Genomic DNA, 19,799 nt, shown 5'->3' with positions numbered 1-19,799 from the left:
ATACCTTAAAGGGAATTTTAACTAGACCATGGTTAAAATAGCAGTGGTAGACGTGAGGGATAAGGAGCACTTGCTCATCACAAAACCCAGCCAAAGGAAGATTAGTATGGCACAATACCTTATCACGAAACGAAACAAATGGAGGATACAACAAATCAGCAGTAAGGATGACGATTCAAGGTGGTAATCCAAGCGATTGGATTACGAGGGGAAGGATGTCGCTCACGCGACGTGAGTACCAGTGAGCGTATGCGTAGGCGGTGAGCGTATGCGTAGGCGCCTACGGTGAGCGTAGGCGGAGCTTAGTAGTACCACTACTACTAAGCCGACAAAACTGTTTCCTTGCGGAACACATGCATCAGAGCTGCGCGGCAACAAGCGCAAGTTGGCAAACTTGCGCACAGGAACCCTGGTTCGATTCCGCGTAGCGATTACTATTTTCTTCTTACGTTCCAGAACAGGATTACACTAAAAATACGGAAAAACGTTTTACTAAATATAATTATATTTCGCGGAAAATGCTCTAGGCAATCGCTAGAGCAGCATGTTGCTTGTAAACGACTCCAGTGGAAGAAAAATAAAATAAGTAGTAAAAAAAGGAGAATTTTGTGCAAGAGACTATTACTTCCGATTATTCCGAAAGTATTTAGATCCGTTCACACACAGCCCTGTACTCCTTCGAGACCCTACCCAAGGCAATCTTGACTGGACACTACTTGGCGAGAAGGCGTGGTCACCATCCTCTCCTTTACTACCCGGGCTCGTTCCCTCGTGTCAACTGACCAAGGTGTTCGACATTGGCAGGATTCCCCTTCCGTCCGCATAGGCCCCCGCAAGCTTGGGCAACTAGCTGGAAGGCAGCCGTGAGGCGCGAATCTCTGTCGGTGAAGACGCTGCGGGAGGGAGGCCTTGGTGCAAGACCGTGGTCGGCGGGTCCGCTTCGTCCATCCGCTTCGACAGCACGGAAGGCAGCGGGCATATATTTGCCGCACGGAAGCCGACGGCATCGCCAGGACCCTCTCCTTCGCGGCTGGTCGTCACGCGGAGGCCGGGCGACATACGGGCCAATTATCCTTCTGAGCATCTTCCTCTTCTTGATGAATCATACAAGAATATCATATCATACATGAATATCATAACTATATGAATTATCCTTGAGCATCAATACTTCATATATAGTTATGATATTCATGTATGATTTGATATGATATTCTTGTATGATTTATTCAGAAAGTACTCCTTCGGCCTTACTGCTAAAACTTAAATGTGATCAAAGAAAAAACAGTGTACAACCCTGATTCAAATATATGTTATTTTTAAATAGCTACAACAAGGGAAGATAAGTTAATTTTCGAGTTTTTATGCTGCGTTCTTCATAGCGTGGGAGGGTGATTGCTTCCTTGATATAGTTTTCTCAAAATAATTTTGGTTGTATGTGCTTAGGCATACAGTTAAACTACTTACAAACTTAAACTGGTTTTGAGTCTATTCAGACTATCAAAGTATAATAGGAAAATATGAGCAAAGCGTCGTTTCTCAAGTAAAGTCAAATTGATTGGTCAAATTGACTGGCAAGTATAGCTTTTGTTAAACGCATTACAAAACTATGAAAATTAAATAATTCAACTGTGTGTTATTCAAAGCCAGAAATGGGGCCCTTTCCGTTGTAAGTCCGTAGGATGAAATTTCAGCCTGTCAGCTCTTTGCTATACAATGCAGTTTTCGGGCAGCTATCTAAGTGAGTATAATATACAGGTGCTCTTATCCCAAGGTGTATGAATTTAGAAGGCTGATTTTTATCGCTTCTGCTTATGAATAAAGATTTTAAGAGTGTTTTGAGTATTCGTCAAGTCTCAAGAAAGCTTGTTTGAACAAAAGTTTTCACCCATTGTGTTAAAAAGTGATATTCAAATTTGGTTTTAAAAAACATGTTATGAGACCACCTGGACTACATACACTTTGATTCTAGATTTCACCACGTCATCTCTTTGATGCACCTTGGGGTAAATGTAAACAACACTGTGTTTTCGAGCAGGTACTCGAATCTAATTCTAGCTTTGAGGCTAGAATAATCTAGACTGAAAATTGCAGGCTAGTTTTTTGTGTGGTTTTGTATGGAGTGTTTACATGATTTCAGCCTCCAACTGTCAAACTCCATACAAAAACTGACTAGAATCGTGAAGGGCCCCAATATTAGAATTTTGATGTGTGTGCAAAGTTGGAGTAAGTAAGTAAGTAAGTAAAGTTGGACCGCATTTCCGAATTCTCAAGGAATAAAGCGGAGAAATGCATGCACTGCTTTAAGTTTTGCTAACATTTTACAAAAACTTTTTGCATGTTTGATGAACTAAAGCTTCGTATTACGACACACGCGAGAGCAGTTTTTTTTAATGTTTTGAAGTGTATTATAAATCATAATGTATGGCCTTTATTTTAGTAAACCTTTAGGAAAGCTTTTTAAATAATAAAACCATTGAATAATAGAATCCATGTACAACATGCAGAAAAGTGCTTAGAAACGAAGCCAACGGGGCTTAGAATTTCAGGAATTCTGAATTCAATGAATTTGTTTTTCCTCGACATACTTTTAGAATATGTGTAAGAATAATGTGTATTGAAAATATTGGGGCGGTCCCGTGGTACATTCGTCAACTCGAACGACTCAATAACACGCCCGTGAAGGGTTCAACCCCGGAATGGACCGTCACCCGTAGTAAGGACTGACTATCCGGCTACGTGGTAATGAATTAAGTCTCGTAAGCCTATACAGCCGGCATGTCCGCGTAGGACGTTACGCCAAATAGAAGAAGATTTGAGGGAGTGTACATGTTCGACGGCCTGGGTATAGCAATCCGTTTTACAGGATATTCTGTACCACACTTATCTGCCGATGACGACGGTGTATGTAGTATTCGAGGTGTTTAAGCACCAATAATGAGTATGGTTGGCTTTATTAATGATTGAATGAATTGGAATATCAACCATTTCACAATTAAGCTATTATGCATAGTTTTCAAACATGTTTTTTTAATAGTGCCTTGAATATCTTGATTTATAATGGGAAGGGGTATGAGATGGGACACGTTATCATCAGGTTGATATTTTGCAACTTTAATTATTAAAAAAAATCATTGAAGCCAATACCATGTGTTTTCAAATCGGTTTGTGTAAACAAAAAATCTAAGTAACCATTGTTACCTAACCCTAAGTAACCCTCATTACCCGCGGGCTGGCAGTGTGGCATGGAGCAAGTCCTTTCGCAGCAACGCGCGTTGCTAAGAGAGCTTTGCTCTCACCGCTTTCTCTCTCTCGCTGAATGTTACTCTCACATATTGTGGCGATTTTCGATTTTATATATAGTGAGAAGATATATAGCGAGAAGCTTTTCTGCTTCTACAGTACATGTCAGTCAATTCGAAACACCTGAAATATAAAGAGATGTTCAACTTCACAGGTTTCTCTACTAACTGTCAGACCATGCAACGTTATAAAACTCCTTTCTATGCATGCATGCACAAAGAAATACTAATTCCAAAAACTATTTATTTTGATAAAAATGAGCATTCAATTTCAGACAATTTTACAGTAATAAGGTTGAAAAAAAAAGTAAATTCTGTTATACCCTTTCCGATGAATAAATTTGTTAGCAACAAATAGTTGATGAATAATTTTTTAAAGAAATATCTAGCATTTTAGTTTCAATCTCATACAAATGTATAAAACCCTGAATTTTGTGGCATATTGTTTTGGGATAGGTCAAACCCCTCTTTAGGTATAGTTGCAGCTTAGAACATATTACTTCTGCAAAACGTTTGGGAAACAGATGAAATCAGATGCCAACACATACACGTGCACATACACATACAGTCAGTCCAAAAAGTATTCGTCTAGCTGAATATTTTGCAGAAAAAGGCGAATTATGGCCGCAAAAGGCATGGGGTGGAAAAAGTAATCATGGGGTTTGATAAAGGGACCATCAATACAGACGTACTGCTAAAAATAAGCATTAAAATAGTGCAATAACAACTAAATTATGTAAAAAAAATTAAAAAAAGTCATTTGATTGGTGCGCAAAAAGTATTCGTCTATCAGACTTTTGGCGTAATATGCGTATTAAAATAAAGGTTATGGGATCTGGTTTCTTATTGCATTTATGACTATTGGTGACTACTTGCACAACGCAAGAACTCATTTGAACTTTAAAAAAGGCGTATTTTTGATCCACTCATCCTACAAGACTTGTTCCAATTATTCTCTGGTAGAAATATTGCATTTACGGACTACGTGGCCAAGTTCCATTGAAAAAATGGCAACTGATATCATATTGAGTGTATACTAAATCATTTTCATCAGTTTGGTTTCAGCTGGTTTCGTGTTTCGGGCAAATGACAATGCTCTGTATGTTCTCCAGCTCGACTGTTCTTGAACCATGTGATACATTTTAAGCAAAATTTTTCAGAACTGGGACTCAAAGTACTTAAAACTTGCATTAATATGTTTCCCCATCTCGTCTCCTATCATTTTGAATCATTTTTCTAGCTCACCTTTCCTCACTGAGTCCTAGTATCATGACACCATGGTGCTACCGTTACACGAGAGTTTGTTGCTGCATCTTTGTAGACTGTTTTCGCTATGGTACATGTCGGCCGTATGAGCTTGGCGATTTAAACAAGTTTTAATACGTTAGTAGAGCCTAATTTGGAATAAATTCCTGAATTATTTGATGCATCTTAACAGATTTGGCCACTTTATGTGTATGGTATTATTCAAACAAAATATGTTTGTAATAACTCACTCATTCAAGCTATTACATGACCAGCTACGATGAAATGCAGCATAACCCATCAACCAAATGTGACCCATCTCTTTTCCTGATCTTATTGGCCATCACAAAATGCACTGATTCCTTGGTAAATTTGATTTTTGGACATTAAACCACTGCTTTCGTTAGATTAACCGTCAAGGATGGCTGCTTACATGGCAGTTTGTCACTCAATTAGTGTCAGAAAAATGGCTTAACTCTGATCAAATTACTATTCTAACACAAATAAAGGAACGAAGCCTCCCAAACATTTTGTAACCTTCAAAAATGGGTAGGATAGGTTATGCATAAGTCAAAAATACGATTTTCGCCATCATGCTCCAATCATTTAACTCTCCCGCCTTTAGTGCCTCTCTGACCGCTTGAAGTGCAATTGAAACAACATAAATGCATTAATTTAGAAGGAAATCACCAGTAGATTGATAATAATAAATTTAATTCACGTCTACGTAGTGTTTGTACAGCATAAATAATTAAAAAGCTAGATAGATGAATACTTTTTGCGCGCCCCTTAAACGACTTTTTTTAGTTTTTTATGTATTTTGGTTGCTATTGCACTATTTAATTGCTTATTTTTTAGCAAAACGTGTGTATTGATGACCCCTTTATCAAACCTCATCATTACTTTTATCGCCCCATACGTATTGCAGCCATAATTCGCCCTTTTCTGTAAAATATTCAGCTAGACGAATACTTTTTGGATTGACTGTACACTTTTGATAGGCTGTTACAAACTGAAGTTACAAGCTTTCCATGGGCAGCCTACCAAGATTAATGTGATTAAATAAAATACAGGTGGTCTTATGGCTCTGTTTTTGATGGCCATTATGAATGAGAATTTCTATGGATATTAGCAGGACGGGAGTAACGGTTACGAAGGACTTGTATGACACTAGACGAACCGACCTGTAGTAATTTATGGATCTTGAGCAGGATCTAAAGTAAAAAATCACTGTTTTTAACGCACGTAAATGCTGTTCACAATCAATATCACCTCAAAAATATGTATAATCCAAATGACATTAATATCAAGATAAAATTTACTTTTCTATATTGGATAAACGAACGTAGTTAGTTTTGCTCAGTTTTTGTGATTATCTTTGCGTACTTAGCTTGTTAGTTGACACAAAACAACGAAAATTTTAAAAATAAGAAGTCTATGGCTAATTGAAAATAATCTGATTTTTTTACTTTATTTTACATCAAAGTTTTTACTAATGCAGCGTCTAAATCTAGCAATACATAGCTTATAAGTATCCGAACAAATACATAACATAACGCACAGTACAGTATACAGCTAGGTTAAAAATGAGTCGTGTGATGTCAGACAAAACTATCGTAATGAGCGTTAAATTTCAGAGCCATCGCAGTTATGGGATCATTTTCACTATAAGCTCGTCCAGCCAGTTGAGTTCCAAGAAGTCGATAGTTGCGAAATGTTTTAGAGTGTACATTTATGTTAATTCTTGTTAGTAGTTCTGGAGCGTCAGTCTTACCCATAATTAGCTTAGACATAAATTTTACCTGAGCGGCTTCTCGTCTCCTTTCAAGCGTCTCTAAGCCAAACAGTAAACTCCTAGTTTTATAAGACGGACGAGGATCTAAATTGCGAAACGGGGTAAAACACAGGACAAAACGTGTAAACTTTCTCTGCACTGACTCCAATTTGTTGGACTATAAGCTGGATGAAGGAGACCATACTACCGAACTTGACTCAAGCAGTAGACGATTCTATCGGTTGTTTGCGAATGAAACCTACCATTTTGTTGGCCTTGTCAAATTGTAGTTATGGGTTATGGGACAGAGAGTTCGATGGAAAGACATACCCATACAATTATCGACAGAGATTAGTAGGTCATTTTTATCGCACCAGTGGCAAAAGCAGTTCACTGAACTTTGCAGGGAGATAACATCGGATGTTACACGGATTGGAAGGATTAGCTTAAGATCGTCCGCGTACAATAAACAGTCAGAGTCGCTAACAGCCCAAGTAGCGTCATTGAAAAAAAGTGAAAAGAGTAGTGACACTTTGGTACGAACTTAACAAGATAAGTTGAGACACTACGTCGAAGAATAAAGCCGTGTTGGTGCGTTGAGATAAAAGAACGGCATCTGTTCATAGTCGAATATTTTTTATCACCTATGATGTTTATGATACACAGAAAACATCACAGAAGATTCCCAAGCTTCGGGAATAGTTAACGGTTAACGGGTTAATGAGAGTTTAGAAATGAGTGCCAGAGGTTCTGCTAGTATGGCACAACAGTTAACAAGGACTGCCGTTGGAATGCCATCTGGTCCAGGGTTGAACAAAGTTTTTACTTGCCGGAGAACACGGATAACCGAGATATCTATGTCACGTGTATATATGTCGACAGCATCACAAGTGATTTTCTAAGGCTACATCCAGTGAGAAATGAGGATAATCCGCAGCAAAACAGCTTTTGCTGTTATCCCAAAATGAAATGAAAATCACTGCAAAAGGGCTGATTTCGTTATCATATAATGTCATTAAAAAGGCCCGTGCTACCATTTTCAATAGCATTTTGGAGCGCGGGGTCAAATGAGTTTGACATCGCTGCTTTAAAGGATGTAAATTTTACCGTTTCGAAAATAAGCTATCGTAATAATGAAACAAATAATTATAGAAAAAAGGATATACATCCAGACACATGCTATTTACCTATAATTTACATGAAAAAAGTAATCATTTTAATCTAATGTAAAGTTTTTTAATGTTAATGTTTGTAACATGCGTCGCTTGGAGTAAAATAGTCGTTCCAGTTTGAGGCAAAATGGTCGGTATGTTTTGACATGAGCAACATGGTGAGGTTATGGTGTAAGCTAGGGTATATTATTAGCTTTACAAAAATAAAACTGTGCTGTATGCATACTCTATCGACAAGAAGAATTACTGACAACGCGTGAAATATTGTAATATTCCAGCATGTTACTAATTTTTTTAACAAAACCTTTTAAATTTCTACTTTCACAATTCTACCAAGATGTGAGAGCTAAAACCAAAGCCTTTTCCCGTTTAAGACAAGAGAGAACGTAATTATAGGACATACGATAAGAAGAGCACCAGTACCTACGTATTCAGCTGGATATGAACGAAACCAAAGCCTTAAGTTCAATGTTGTGGTCCATTTTACCCCTTTGTTTTGATTTGTTTTTACATTTGGTGTATGATCATTTTGCCTCATAGCAAGACAATTTTATCCCGCCTAATATACGCCGCACAACGTTTGATATTGATTTTTAAATTTAAGTTTTTTCGTTTATATTTGTTATTAATGATTAATCTACTTCTGATTGTTTTTCATGGGTAAGTTGTTGAAGCAATGACACACAGAGCAAAATCCTTAACTTTGCCATTTTGCGCGCTTTCCCCCACATATTTTTAAGGCACTTTAAATAAGCCTGTTAGTGTGCAATGGCTACAAAGAATGTCTTGAACATCCTACATATTCTATTGTCCTGATGGTTTTATTACCTTTTGTAAAATTTGACAAAAGGTTTGTTCTCAAACATCATGTGCGGATGTGAAACATAAAAAAAGTATAAACTTTTCTCATTTCAATGTACGTTTCATTATGTAGAAGCCTTTTGTTTTAGCTATATTAGCATATTACGGTATGGTATGGTTTGGTCATCAATATGGTACAATTTATAGGAAACCATAACTACAGGTGAAATTGTAATCAAAATCTTGATAAGCTTTATTAGTTTTTCCCTTAATATTATCAATGTAATCACAATTAGAGTATGCACAAACTGTTGTTGCATTCACTCTTAATTCTTTTCTACTTCCGTTCGATCCGCGTATGACCCTGTTTATGCACAAATCAGCTTCACTATCGCAAGGTTACCGATAGGTTTAATCAACAGGTATAGGCAAGTAGGTTTTGTAAAATTTTGCCAAATATTTTAGTTACGATTATTGCTTACGTTTTTGAGTGTATTGGCGAAATTATGCTACGTTAAAATTTTTCATTCTCGCTATTAAAACGATTCCTATATCTTTGACTGTAGTTACTATCTAAAGGGGCCTAAACATACGTGCATATCTGTTTTCACACTACTCTGCCTGATGATAATGTCGTTGAGATTTTTCACGCGAGGAGTTTCTTTTATTTGTCGCTCAGACGATTAATTAGCCGGTTTAAACTAAGAAGTACGGAATGTTACACATCGTTGCGATCCATAAATTCCCAACGGATCGTACGAGATATCTTTACAACGATGCTCTGAAGCTGAATTGCTGTATGTTGTTGTTATTGTAAAAATTCTTATTGTACTACATGGCGAGATTTATCCGTCCACGAAGCTTTCGAGCTTATTGCAATGAGCAAATTGCTAAACGCATGTAAAGTGCAAGAATTACATACGTTCTGTTGATTTGTCTGATGAATTGTAATAAATTTCACACGTTGCATATGTTTATCGTAAGGCAATTGTTTTCAATGGAATAAGAAACAATCTAAATGGGATAAAAAGATGTCTTTATCTAATATTTGAGTTTTTTTTAATTCAGGGACGGCTTTGAGTTTTTCGTTTTATCGCCGTGTTATGTTAACGTTAGAACAAATACCAGGTTTAAAATGTTTTTCTGCAGTCAGGTTGTAGTGTGAATTATATTTTAAAAAATATGTTACCGTCTTTTGTGCTTGCTGTAGCGATTCGTTTCGATCTATGGCATTTGATGTAGATCGAATTTAAATAATAATTTTGAATGCTCAATTTTGTGGCTGCGTGTATGTATGCATCCCAAATAATAGCTCCTATTTGTATCTTTCGTTTTTTTCGATTTAGTTTTATTCGTTATAGTTGTAAAAATGCTAAATTTGGATGTTGCTCAAAAATAGGATTTCAAAGATTGAAAAAAAATATGATAGCCTTGCACAGAGTTATGTAGTAAAAAATAATCACGTAGTACGCCACATGACAGTCTTCTGTTGCTTTTATCTACTTCATTAACCATCTAAAGAGAAAACCTTCGAGATTTCTTCGCCATGCCGTTACAAACCAATAAAATGTGATTTTTAGTTGGCCTTGTTCATTATTTTCAATACTTCAGTACTACCTACACTAAACTCAACCATAAATCAGGAAAGTATGTGGGAATAGCATTAATACTTCCCACGGCTTTTATCTTTCTATGATGCATTTAGGATGATTACTTTTAGTTTAAAATTGAGAAGTAGATTGTTTGATCGTTTACCTAAAACTATAGCTTTCTTGATTTCATCATTGCCGAGGCGAAGTACAGCATAGCCCTTACTTAGCTCCCGATTTCCGTAGCTACAGCATATCTTTCTGAACACGTTTGACCTCACGCGCTACTGTAGTGATTTGTTAAGCTTCGTAGTCCTGATGCAATACCTCCTTTTCCTTGTCTGTTATAGATTGTCGAGTATCGATAATAATTTAGACAGGATCGATTTTCCAATTTTCCGATGAAGGTGCCGTCGATCGTGTGTGGTAAAGATGGTCCAAAAATTGGAAATAAATGTGTGATAAGTTAGCATGAATATGATACAAATTTTGACCGAAAATATACTCTGACGCACGGCAAGTGACATCAGATTTTCTTACATTTCAAATAATTTCTACTCATGCATATTCATTCCATTAAATCGGGCTAGGTGTTTACTTTTAAAGGGTAATTATGTAAGAGTGCGTGTTTGTGGTAATTTAGGAATGAACCAAAAATTAATACTAAAAATCTAGTTTAGGATTCCGAAATGGAGTAGGTAGTAGGAAGAGACCAGTAAGTGTTCTAACAAGGTGTAACAAAATACGGTGCTAAGAATCTGCTGCGATAGTTCACCATCAGAGCCTGATCAAAAACTGTGCGACAGATGGTGAAGGAGGTTATGTTTCTGTTTCTTTACCGTATTTCTCGATCGCTGGGTACATGGGAGCCATTTCGAGTGTCGATGGGGCAGAAGGTGTGTCACCTGAGATCGGTCGCCCTTCATCCAACATGTTGATAAAAGTATGCAGCATTTCACCGTACGAGGTAACGTTGAGATTTTGGCCAAGTAGATGAATCATAAGGAAATCTCCGATCTGCACGCGGCGTATAAGATTGCAAACGTCAGCGGGATCAGCCTTGCGGAAGCGACGCTTTAGAACGGCTTCTCGGGTTGTCGGCATCATGACAATGGCAGCAGAGTAGACGATGGCCAAGCCGGAAGCGACCGCAAGTGCAATGAACCAGAACCTAGGTTACAGATGATGATATATAAAAGAAAATTCCATTAGATTGAATCAACTCCAAGCTCGTTTGGAACATTGTACATATCAGCATCGATATAACACTCACCACAGAAAAATGTAAATCTTCTCATTCAAAATGTTTAACGCCAGCACACAAAGCGCGTCATGCTTTTGAATGCTACCTGACGAACCATATTTATGGAACGTGCACTTAGTCACCCTGGGGAATATCTGGGGACAAAAACACTCTTTGTAGAGAAAAATTCTTTAATTTGCCCGAATTCGATTACTCACCTCGATCATAGGATCAGAACGATTTTCTTGATTCATGTTCGAGAACTTGAGCACTTCAGATCCGTAGGTTAAGAAGGCGCCGCCCAAAAACTTGTCAACAAAGAAAATATTGCCCACCTGTAATGGTATGGAACAAAAATGATACGGATGAATGTTTAACCTTACTAACCTTGTTAAACCGCAATAGTGGGGTGCATTCCTTAACTTACCACATTTACAAAGTTGAGTGCCTCGCAAATGAAATACCCAAATGAATATGTGTTATGCGTATTGGCACTGTCGTATAAATATTGCGCTAAACGTTCATGACGCGCTTTGCGTTCTGCAGGACTTGCCGTGGAAACTCCCCGCATGCCTTCGGTAATCATACGCATGCGACCCTCTTCCCAGTTCTTCCAGATCCAGTGTGGCACGTAGAATAGTAGACCCTGGAAGAACAGCATGAACGGTACCCACTGGTAGTAGCTGTGGTACGTCCGTTCCTGATTATCATTGCCCAGTCCAGAGTGGGCTACTTCTGTGCCCATCGTACGTCCATGTTGACCGGGCAGCGTGAAAGTGTAGGTGATCCAGCAGTACGTGTTAATCACGTGAATGGGTACAGCACCGTCGTTAATACAGGAGATGGGATCTCCAATCAAATTGTTAGCCGTTACGATGATGCAGCAGGCGAATAGTATGGCGCTAGTAATGCGATAGTGACACCGAAACACCATATTATCGATGATGGCTTTGTCCTGCAGGTAGCGAACTTTTACAAAACCGGCCACGGCCGAGACGAGCCCGAACACAGCCATGTTTGATCGTTAGTGCTTCTATTACTCCTTGACTAAGGATCGTCTGAGGTTGAATTTGTACAGCTGTAAGAAAGTGAAAAAATGACAACAATTAGAACCTCCTTCTGTTAGCTTCTGTAATGCAAAACCACTAAACGATTGTAGCAGATCCTCATCAACTGCAGTGTAAAATCATTCTAATAGACGTAACCCGCCATTCATCTGTCTTTGCATCTGTTGATTACAGTGTGGTGTGGTATCATTACACATTAGTTCCTGCTTGATACGTTTAATATGGGCGGACAACGATCAACTGATTGTTTTAAGATTTGTATTTTTCGCGTCAGTTGTGCTAGCTCGAACTGACAGCGCAAAATGCAGCGGCACCTTCAATGTCAAATCCATTGTTTCATCCTATCAATCCCTCCGTACCCATGGTTGAATGCAGTTTTACGCTAATCCAATTCAATTCCTATTCCCGTCGGGTACTGCACGTGGATTCACGAGTAATTGCGCTTGGCAGCCGTGCATACGATCGTGGACACTTACTTCTGTCAAGTGTCATCGTGACACTTAACTTTGGTTGTGTGTGGCTGTTGAACAGTGAACCTGCCTGTTACCGAGAATGCCAAGGGAGGTAAAGTACTTTGCATTGGATATGAATTACATATGAATAGTGCTATACCGGGTTTCAGGTGTGCTGCTGGTTTAGTAGATTGTAATGTAATTTAAATAAATAAAAAAAAACCGGTCTCGTAGTACAGTCGTCAACTCGTACGACTTAACAACATGCCCGTCATGGGTTCAATTCCCAAATAGACCGCGCCGCCACATACGTAGGACTGACTATCCTGCTATGGGGGGATCAATAAGTCAATGAAAGCCAAACCCACAAGTAGTGTGGTACAGGCAGGCCTTGACCGACATCGGTTGTTGAGCCAAAGAAGAAGAAGAATGTAATTTAAATAAAAAAATTAAAGTATTTGTGTTTGTGAAAGTAAGATAAAAGCAGATGCGGCTAACTTAAAAAGGTTAAACTGGCTTTAATGAACAAAAATGATGTTATTAATTGACGTTCTACGAAATTTTAGACTAAACGAAAAACCAAAAAAGCATTTTCAATTCATTGATTGAAGCTGACTAGGTAGAGAAACTCACAAAAGGCCTATTAGTATTCTTATTGTCGTTGAACTGTAGGACTATCGAAATGATCACATTGTGGCTTGTTTGAGAAGCATTTTTCTTCTTAAATCATATGAGTAGTTGCTCAAATATTTGTTCCCCACTCCGCTTGGACCGTTTCGGTCAAATTTGAATAACACACAAACATTGCACAACGCAGCACACACACACACACACACACACACACACACACACACACACACACACACACACACACACACACACACACACACACACACACACACACACGTCTTTTTTAGACGCAAAAAAACTATCCTACAGTTTGGAATCGCACTGTCGCATTAATACGACTATCACCTTCAGGTCACGAACAATTTTTCGCTTTTTTTGTTCATAAAGCTAAAGTGGCGATCCAACAACACTTCACACTAAGGTGCTCTCTTTTTTGCCTCTACACATTGTTCATTAGATGTAGAGGGTTTTGTGTTCATAATGAGACTCTCACGATTATTTGGCACATTTTAATGAATCTGTTGTATCCTGGACCGAAAACTGTGAAAGAGAAACAGAGAGAAAGAGACACAATACTTGCGATGCTCTCCATGTGATGTTGTAGATCACTCAGCCCAGCTTTACATGTCCGGTGACACATGACACTATTTACCGAGCAGTGCGAAAAAGGCGCGCCCAAAGCCGTATTGTGTGACAAGCTCAATAGTACCATACAGCTGGAAGCACGTGGTTTCTATTCAGCAGCATACAGAGTGGATGTAATAAATTTCCACTGTTTCGCTATTGTTCTAAACCGTAACAGAAACATGATCGCGACTACAATGAATGAAGTGCTTATCAGCGTTTTCCCATTGGTGTCATCGTTAATTAGCCGGTAACAGTGTATGGGGAATGCATTTGTTGAGATAAGTATGGTAGTGAAGGTGCGAGAACTAAGGCAAATGAAGTGTTTTGTTTGTTTCATCCAAGGGCAAGGGCAAATTAAGTGCAAGTTGCAGTACCATCAGTAAATAAAGGAAATTTGGAACTGTACCAATTTTTTGTAAACGGAAACGGAAAACGAGAATTTCCGTTGGGCTGAGGTTTAGTGATACGTTTGCTGATAAGCAACCTTTTTTGAGTACTTGCAAGAGAAAGTGATGCCCAGAACATAATAAAGATGGTATTAGCGTTGATAAGAAACCATGCTTCATAAAGCGAAGGAATCTTGCACCAAAGATTCCAAGTTGAGGAACTATAAGCGTTATTGAGAGCGTATTCTTGTGGTAGGAATGGTGTGGAAGATTTTTTGTATTAAATAAGATGGAACTGCGAAAGAATAGTAAGAAGGCTGTAGGAGGTTATCGTGCAAAAGCCCAACGACTATTGAAACTGTCATAACAATGCGTTGAAGGTTAGCTGTAATGGATGATTACACGCCGTCCTTTAGTAGTAGAACTGTCTTGTGGCAACAGATAAGCAAGCTGTACTAAGACAAGTTCAGCAAGTTCCACATTTTCCAGTATTTAATATTAGATGGTTAAAATTTATTTAACACGCACGGAACCCACGATCGTAAAACATCATGGCAATATGGCGTCCGTCGACCGAACACTGGCACTGGGACCATCTTCGCTGCCACACAGCCGCAGCTGGAGTAATCTTACCTTCGCTCGGTATGTCTTATGTTTTCTTTTATTCCATCTCTTTTCCTTCCTTTCCTCTTAAGGCTTTCGTTCTTTCTCTTTGTTCACTCGTTTATCGATCGTTCCTTCAGTTTTTCAATGCTGCGGCATTTTTCGTTCGTTCGACATCATATCTGAACGAAATCGGGAAGCCACGGTTCAACATCGAGCACACGGCGCTGCTGTAACGATAAATCATTTCTGCTGTTTGTGTTTGCGACTCCGTCTATCGCATTCTTTCAACATGGGGCCACCAACTCTAGCGAGGAGACAGAGCGCGCAACACATGGGTAGAGCGCACTGTTCTTTGTTGCCACGCCGATAAATCTATGGTCGTTGGAGCGAATGCATCCCGAGCTTCTCGGCGCATAAAACCGGAATAGTAGCAGCAGCAGCACGATCGCCGGCAACCAAAGATCAATGTTCTCACTCTTTCTTTGTGTTGAATCTGTTTTGTTATAGTGAAGGTACTGAAATTGACATACCGTATGGTTGTTGTTTTACAATGTTCCCTTCCAGCCAGAATGTTTAAATTGATTTTAAATTTAGTTTTCCAAAACCAGTGCTATGCGTAGGGGCAATACGATGCAAGTCAAGATAAAATTCGCTAAAATCCAAGCTCGCTGCATAACGCAATGCACACACAAAACTCGTTGAGCAGTTATGTGTGATGTTTTCGAGGCATAACTCAACCAGAGCACGATGAAACGAAGGTTACAACCTCATCGGTTCTGATGCAATAAATGTAAAGAACAAAGCAGAATAAATATTGTCATGTGTGCACAAGTCCCACATGGGTATGATTACGCCACTGAAGGAAAGAGATATTGTACATCGATGATGTATTTGAATGGAACATAATAAAAACTGATGAAAAACGTATTCTCGCTGAAGCTAACCCGTGTAAACGCAAGTTAAATAGATTCTCTGTAAAATGCTAAAACATGTTGCTTAGTTCAAGAATGTTACCTTAAAAGAACAACCTAGCACAAGCGTTGCTATACAACAAAGATAATTGCGTGCTAAGTTTAGCAAGAAATGTGCCAAGCATGTATAAAAAGGGAAATCAGCAGATTTTTTTTTACTCGGGTGTCGTTTTTTTTTTAGACAACGACAGAATCAGTTATATTCTTTACACTATGCTGTTTTTAGCATTGCTTGCATTTTACGACCGGCGGGGGTCACTGTTGGAATCCTGTCTATAATAATTGCTCCACTTCTTTAACGTTAATCAACAGTGAATAACTGGGTGAGTCAGTGTATGATAGTGGTACAAATAGTCCGCAATTTTAAAAAAAAGATAGAGCCCCCTGTTAGTTACAAGAGCAGGTATGCAGCGCTTGCATTTGCTAGTTAACTAGAAAGTGTCATTTGCGTATTGACAAGAGTCAACAAGATAAATCAACCATCATCACAGCGACTGAAGCTTAAAAGCAAAGAAAATTTAACTAGGTAGGTTGCAGCAGCAAAGAGAGGAACAGCGTTTTATCAAATGCAACAAACACATAGCTACAATACTGCACCATGTGCATACGTGACAAACACCGTGTCTCATCTGCAATAGTGTGTAAATGGTTTTACACCCTGTCGATAAAAGATCCCACATTTTTGGGTTGTTCGTAATTGAACCAGCATAAAATCAGCATGCTTTAGAAGATCCATGAACCCTCAGATAAAAGGTATGCATGTTATGGGAGGGTTTTCTATGTTTAGGGTCAAACTATCTGGGTTGCAGCTCCTGTTAGACCTACAGAAATGCGTATCGAAGATTTTAAGCTTGTGTCGTTATTTTCATAAAGACGGAAATATTTATTGCTGTTCATTGTACGCTCATAATACACATCAATCATATAAGTTCACTCAAACTCACGCGTCCACATTGTGTCTTGCTAAAACATGCTTGATATTTCCAATATCGTTCTACCCTTGATATTATGCCCAACATTCAACGAAACCTACAAACGCCATTTTAAATAGAAAGGGAAGCATACGACGCATCGATGTCATCGGTACTCGCTTTCCTTCTCGTTTGAGTCCTTTGAATTTCGGGCGAGTTCAACATCGTCCTTGTACAGTGTATGTGTGCGTTGGTTTAGTCTGTACCGAAGGGTACGCTTTTCAGAAGGGTCGGTGGTTCATGGGGTGTCTGGTTGTTTAGGTGTAAGTGTAGGTTTTCTAATATTTTATGTTCGCAACGTGGTTGTGTGTTGGTAACGACAACGCTTTAATGTCCTCTAACGTCGTAACATTTAAGAAAATAATTTGTGTTTCAAGCCAGGTAGAACCTTTATTACTTATACACTAGTTTGCGCTTAGATTTTGATTCTTTAACAAAATATTCCATTCCTGGAACAAGATGAACGTTTGAGAGTTGGATTTTTCTAAATAAAACAGTTAAATGCTTCAAATAATTCAGATGTAACCTTCGCTGTATATTTTACGATACAGTGCTGTTGAATATTTTGTTTGCTAGTGAATAACCGGATGTGTTCGTTGGTACCGGTATCTTATTTACTTTCTGTTAGCAGCTGCCTGCAGGTTAACGCAGTGTTGTCGATGCAGTTTCGACTTTTGTACACAAACACACTATCCACCACTGACACACGCACTATTTCATACCATATCAAATTATGAATAAGACTTTCTTTTCAGAGAATCACTTTGGAAACAAATTCGGTCATAAACTTCATTTACATTAGACCAAGAAAATCTAACAAAAGCCCGTTTGCATTTCACGGTCTGTGTACGATAATGCGTCGCACATATGTACACTTTCGGGCTATTGCTAGGCTTGTCATTTCGTAAAGTATGAAGAATAACAGAAATAGGAAGACGTAAATGAGGCCCGTCGCTTGCATCTTTCAAAAATGTGACATGGTGTTTTTACTTTAGCAGTTCACTACATTTAATATTCTATTTTCCTTTGAAACATTTGTGTCGTAAAATGTAGGAAAATAATATGAACAAAAAACCACATACACGCGCACACAACATTTTAGAATTGGTGATATAGCATTGCACTGCTGAGCGGTTCTGCTGATGCTGTAGGCAGTTGCACTAGTTGGATGTTATTTATTGTTAAATCATTTCGCTGTTTTGTCATTTTATTTTATTGGAAACTTGACGCACACATGGTATATGTATGTTTTTAGTTCATGCATGTTGTTTTTGCTTTGATGCCTCTGCCCCATGCAAGGGAGCAACCAGCAGAGAAACTTTAAAGAGCGAGAGAACAACGCTGTACAAAGATGTACAACCACAGACAGGCATAAAGACAGATGTGGCACGGATACGGTTGACGGCTTGAGCATTTACCTACTTCTAATACACGAGCGACGACAAAGACGACGGCGACCAACAAAAAAATAAAGAAATTGTTTACACGAAGCGATTTAATATGCTGAACAGTTTCACTTCTGCTAGAGACTACGCGGTCTCCCTAGGCTTCCTTTGGTACGGAAGATCGTTGAGAAAGATTTGCGGATCTTCGCAGATCGCATAAATGCACGTTTTTACACACATACACACAGAGGCCCACACATTACACACGATCACGAAGCACACATACGGTCACACAAAAACACACAAACGCGAGCGCAAGCACACGATCGCGAGCGCGAAGGCAGCAGTTGGCGCTTGTAGCAGCGGCAGTAGGAAAAATGAGATGTGATCTCGACTACTCGATCATGTTCGAACCGAGGAAGCGAAATCCATTCCACACTGGATGGCGGACTCGTCGGAATTGAATGCAGTGCGCTGAAAGGTTGACCGTGGAAGCGCACCACATTTCCAACAGGGGACGCGCGTCATCCCTCTATGTAGTGGTACACGCCCGTACACACTCACACACGCACGCTCACCATCCCTTACGCGAGCACCACCACCCAACGAAGCCACGTGTCAGAGCGAAATGGTAGAACTTCGTTGGGTAAACATCGCTGTCCTGCTTCACATAGTGCGTGCGTCCCTGAGTGACTGAGTGACTACCAGTGGGCTTTGCCCGCGTATGCGTGGAATTCCTTAGCTTTCCCGTCTGCCGTCGATGGACACAGGTAGAGTTGGTCTGCGATGGACGGGGGGCCTCTTACCCGCCTCGTGGTTTATTCCCACGCCAAAGTTTACCTGTGAGATCGCGATCATGGTGCGCTCTGTGGATTGGCTACTCTACGAGTCGGACCGGTTTCTTCGTGATCGGACGCGAATGGGTAACACCGATGGAGATGATATTGGCAGCACTGCCGTGAACGTACGCTCAGTCTTTATCGACCCGATGCTTCTGTTCTATAATGCGTGCCAGTGAGATAGACGTGGTATAAAAGAAAAAAAGGCTTGAAAAAAACCATGACACATAATCATGCGTAGATCCGTGTCCTATACGTCTGTCTGGTGCGTATAGCAAAGTAGGCCGGTGGCTTGAAAAAGTTAACGAACAATCACGGGGTGTCGCAGGAGACCTGCCTTCACATATTTGAACTCGCGACTTCCCGGGGGACTTGTGGCGGGTGTCTCCTAGTGTAGTCTTCTTTATGCTCATTGGTTGGAAATGGAATATGATGTATAAAAACGACGGTGGCGCTATCATGCGTTCCTTTCCTGGGTTGTTGGGGGTTATCCGCAATACCGGTAGCATGAGTCAAATTTCGGAGAACACGTTTTGTTTTGTTAGCTAGTTGCAGGTTGTCATGGTCTTTCTTTTTTTTGTCAATTTTACATTGATAGAAAACAAGCTGAAGTCTTTTGCATATCTAATGAAAATTTTTATACACATTTTTTCAGTTGTTACGGTTTATTTGAAACAGTAAATTAGTTTTATTTTATTTATTTATTTGTTTGATTAACAGTAACGAATCTGCCGTAGTGTCG

The 19,799-nt window shown here is 39.3% G+C and overlaps 2 protein-coding genes across 14 annotated transcripts in view; one reads left to right on the top strand and one right to left on the bottom strand.

Annotated features, from left to right (window-relative positions):
- Window positions 1-19,799, top strand: part of LOC121588784 (dedicator of cytokinesis protein 4) — an 82,703-nt gene that overhangs the window by 32,845 nt on the left and 30,059 nt on the right. The window lies entirely within an intron of this gene.
- LOC121588787 (innexin inx3-like) lies at window positions 8,521-18,817 on the bottom strand. 4 transcript variants are annotated; one of them, XM_041907133.1, is made up of 6 exons: window positions 18,252-18,817; window positions 11,551-12,201; window positions 11,342-11,458; window positions 11,154-11,278; window positions 10,720-11,051; window positions 8,521-10,221 (listed from the first exon to the last, which is right to left on the bottom strand). In XM_041907133.1, the coding sequence occupies exons 2-6, from the start codon at window positions 12,136-12,138 to the stop codon at window positions 10,181-10,183; spliced, it is 1,203 nt and encodes a 400-aa protein (XP_041763067.1). In that variant the 5' UTR covers window positions 12,139-12,201; window positions 18,252-18,817; the 3' UTR covers window positions 8,521-10,180. The 4 variants fall into 4 exon arrangements, with proteins under 4 accessions (XP_041763067.1, XP_041763066.1, XP_041763068.1 ...); XM_041907132.1 differs by having other exon boundaries at window positions 18,256-18,817; XM_041907134.1 differs by lacking the exon at window positions 18,252-18,817 and adding an exon at window positions 17,452-17,723.

This window comes from Anopheles merus, chromosome 2R (genome assembly GCF_017562075.2).
Source record: "Anopheles merus strain MAF chromosome 2R, AmerM5.1, whole genome shotgun sequence".
Taxonomy (NCBI): domain Eukaryota; kingdom Metazoa; phylum Arthropoda; class Insecta; order Diptera; family Culicidae; genus Anopheles; species Anopheles merus.
Note: the sequence above shows the minus strand (reverse complement) of the source record. Positions and strands in the feature narration are given on the sequence as shown.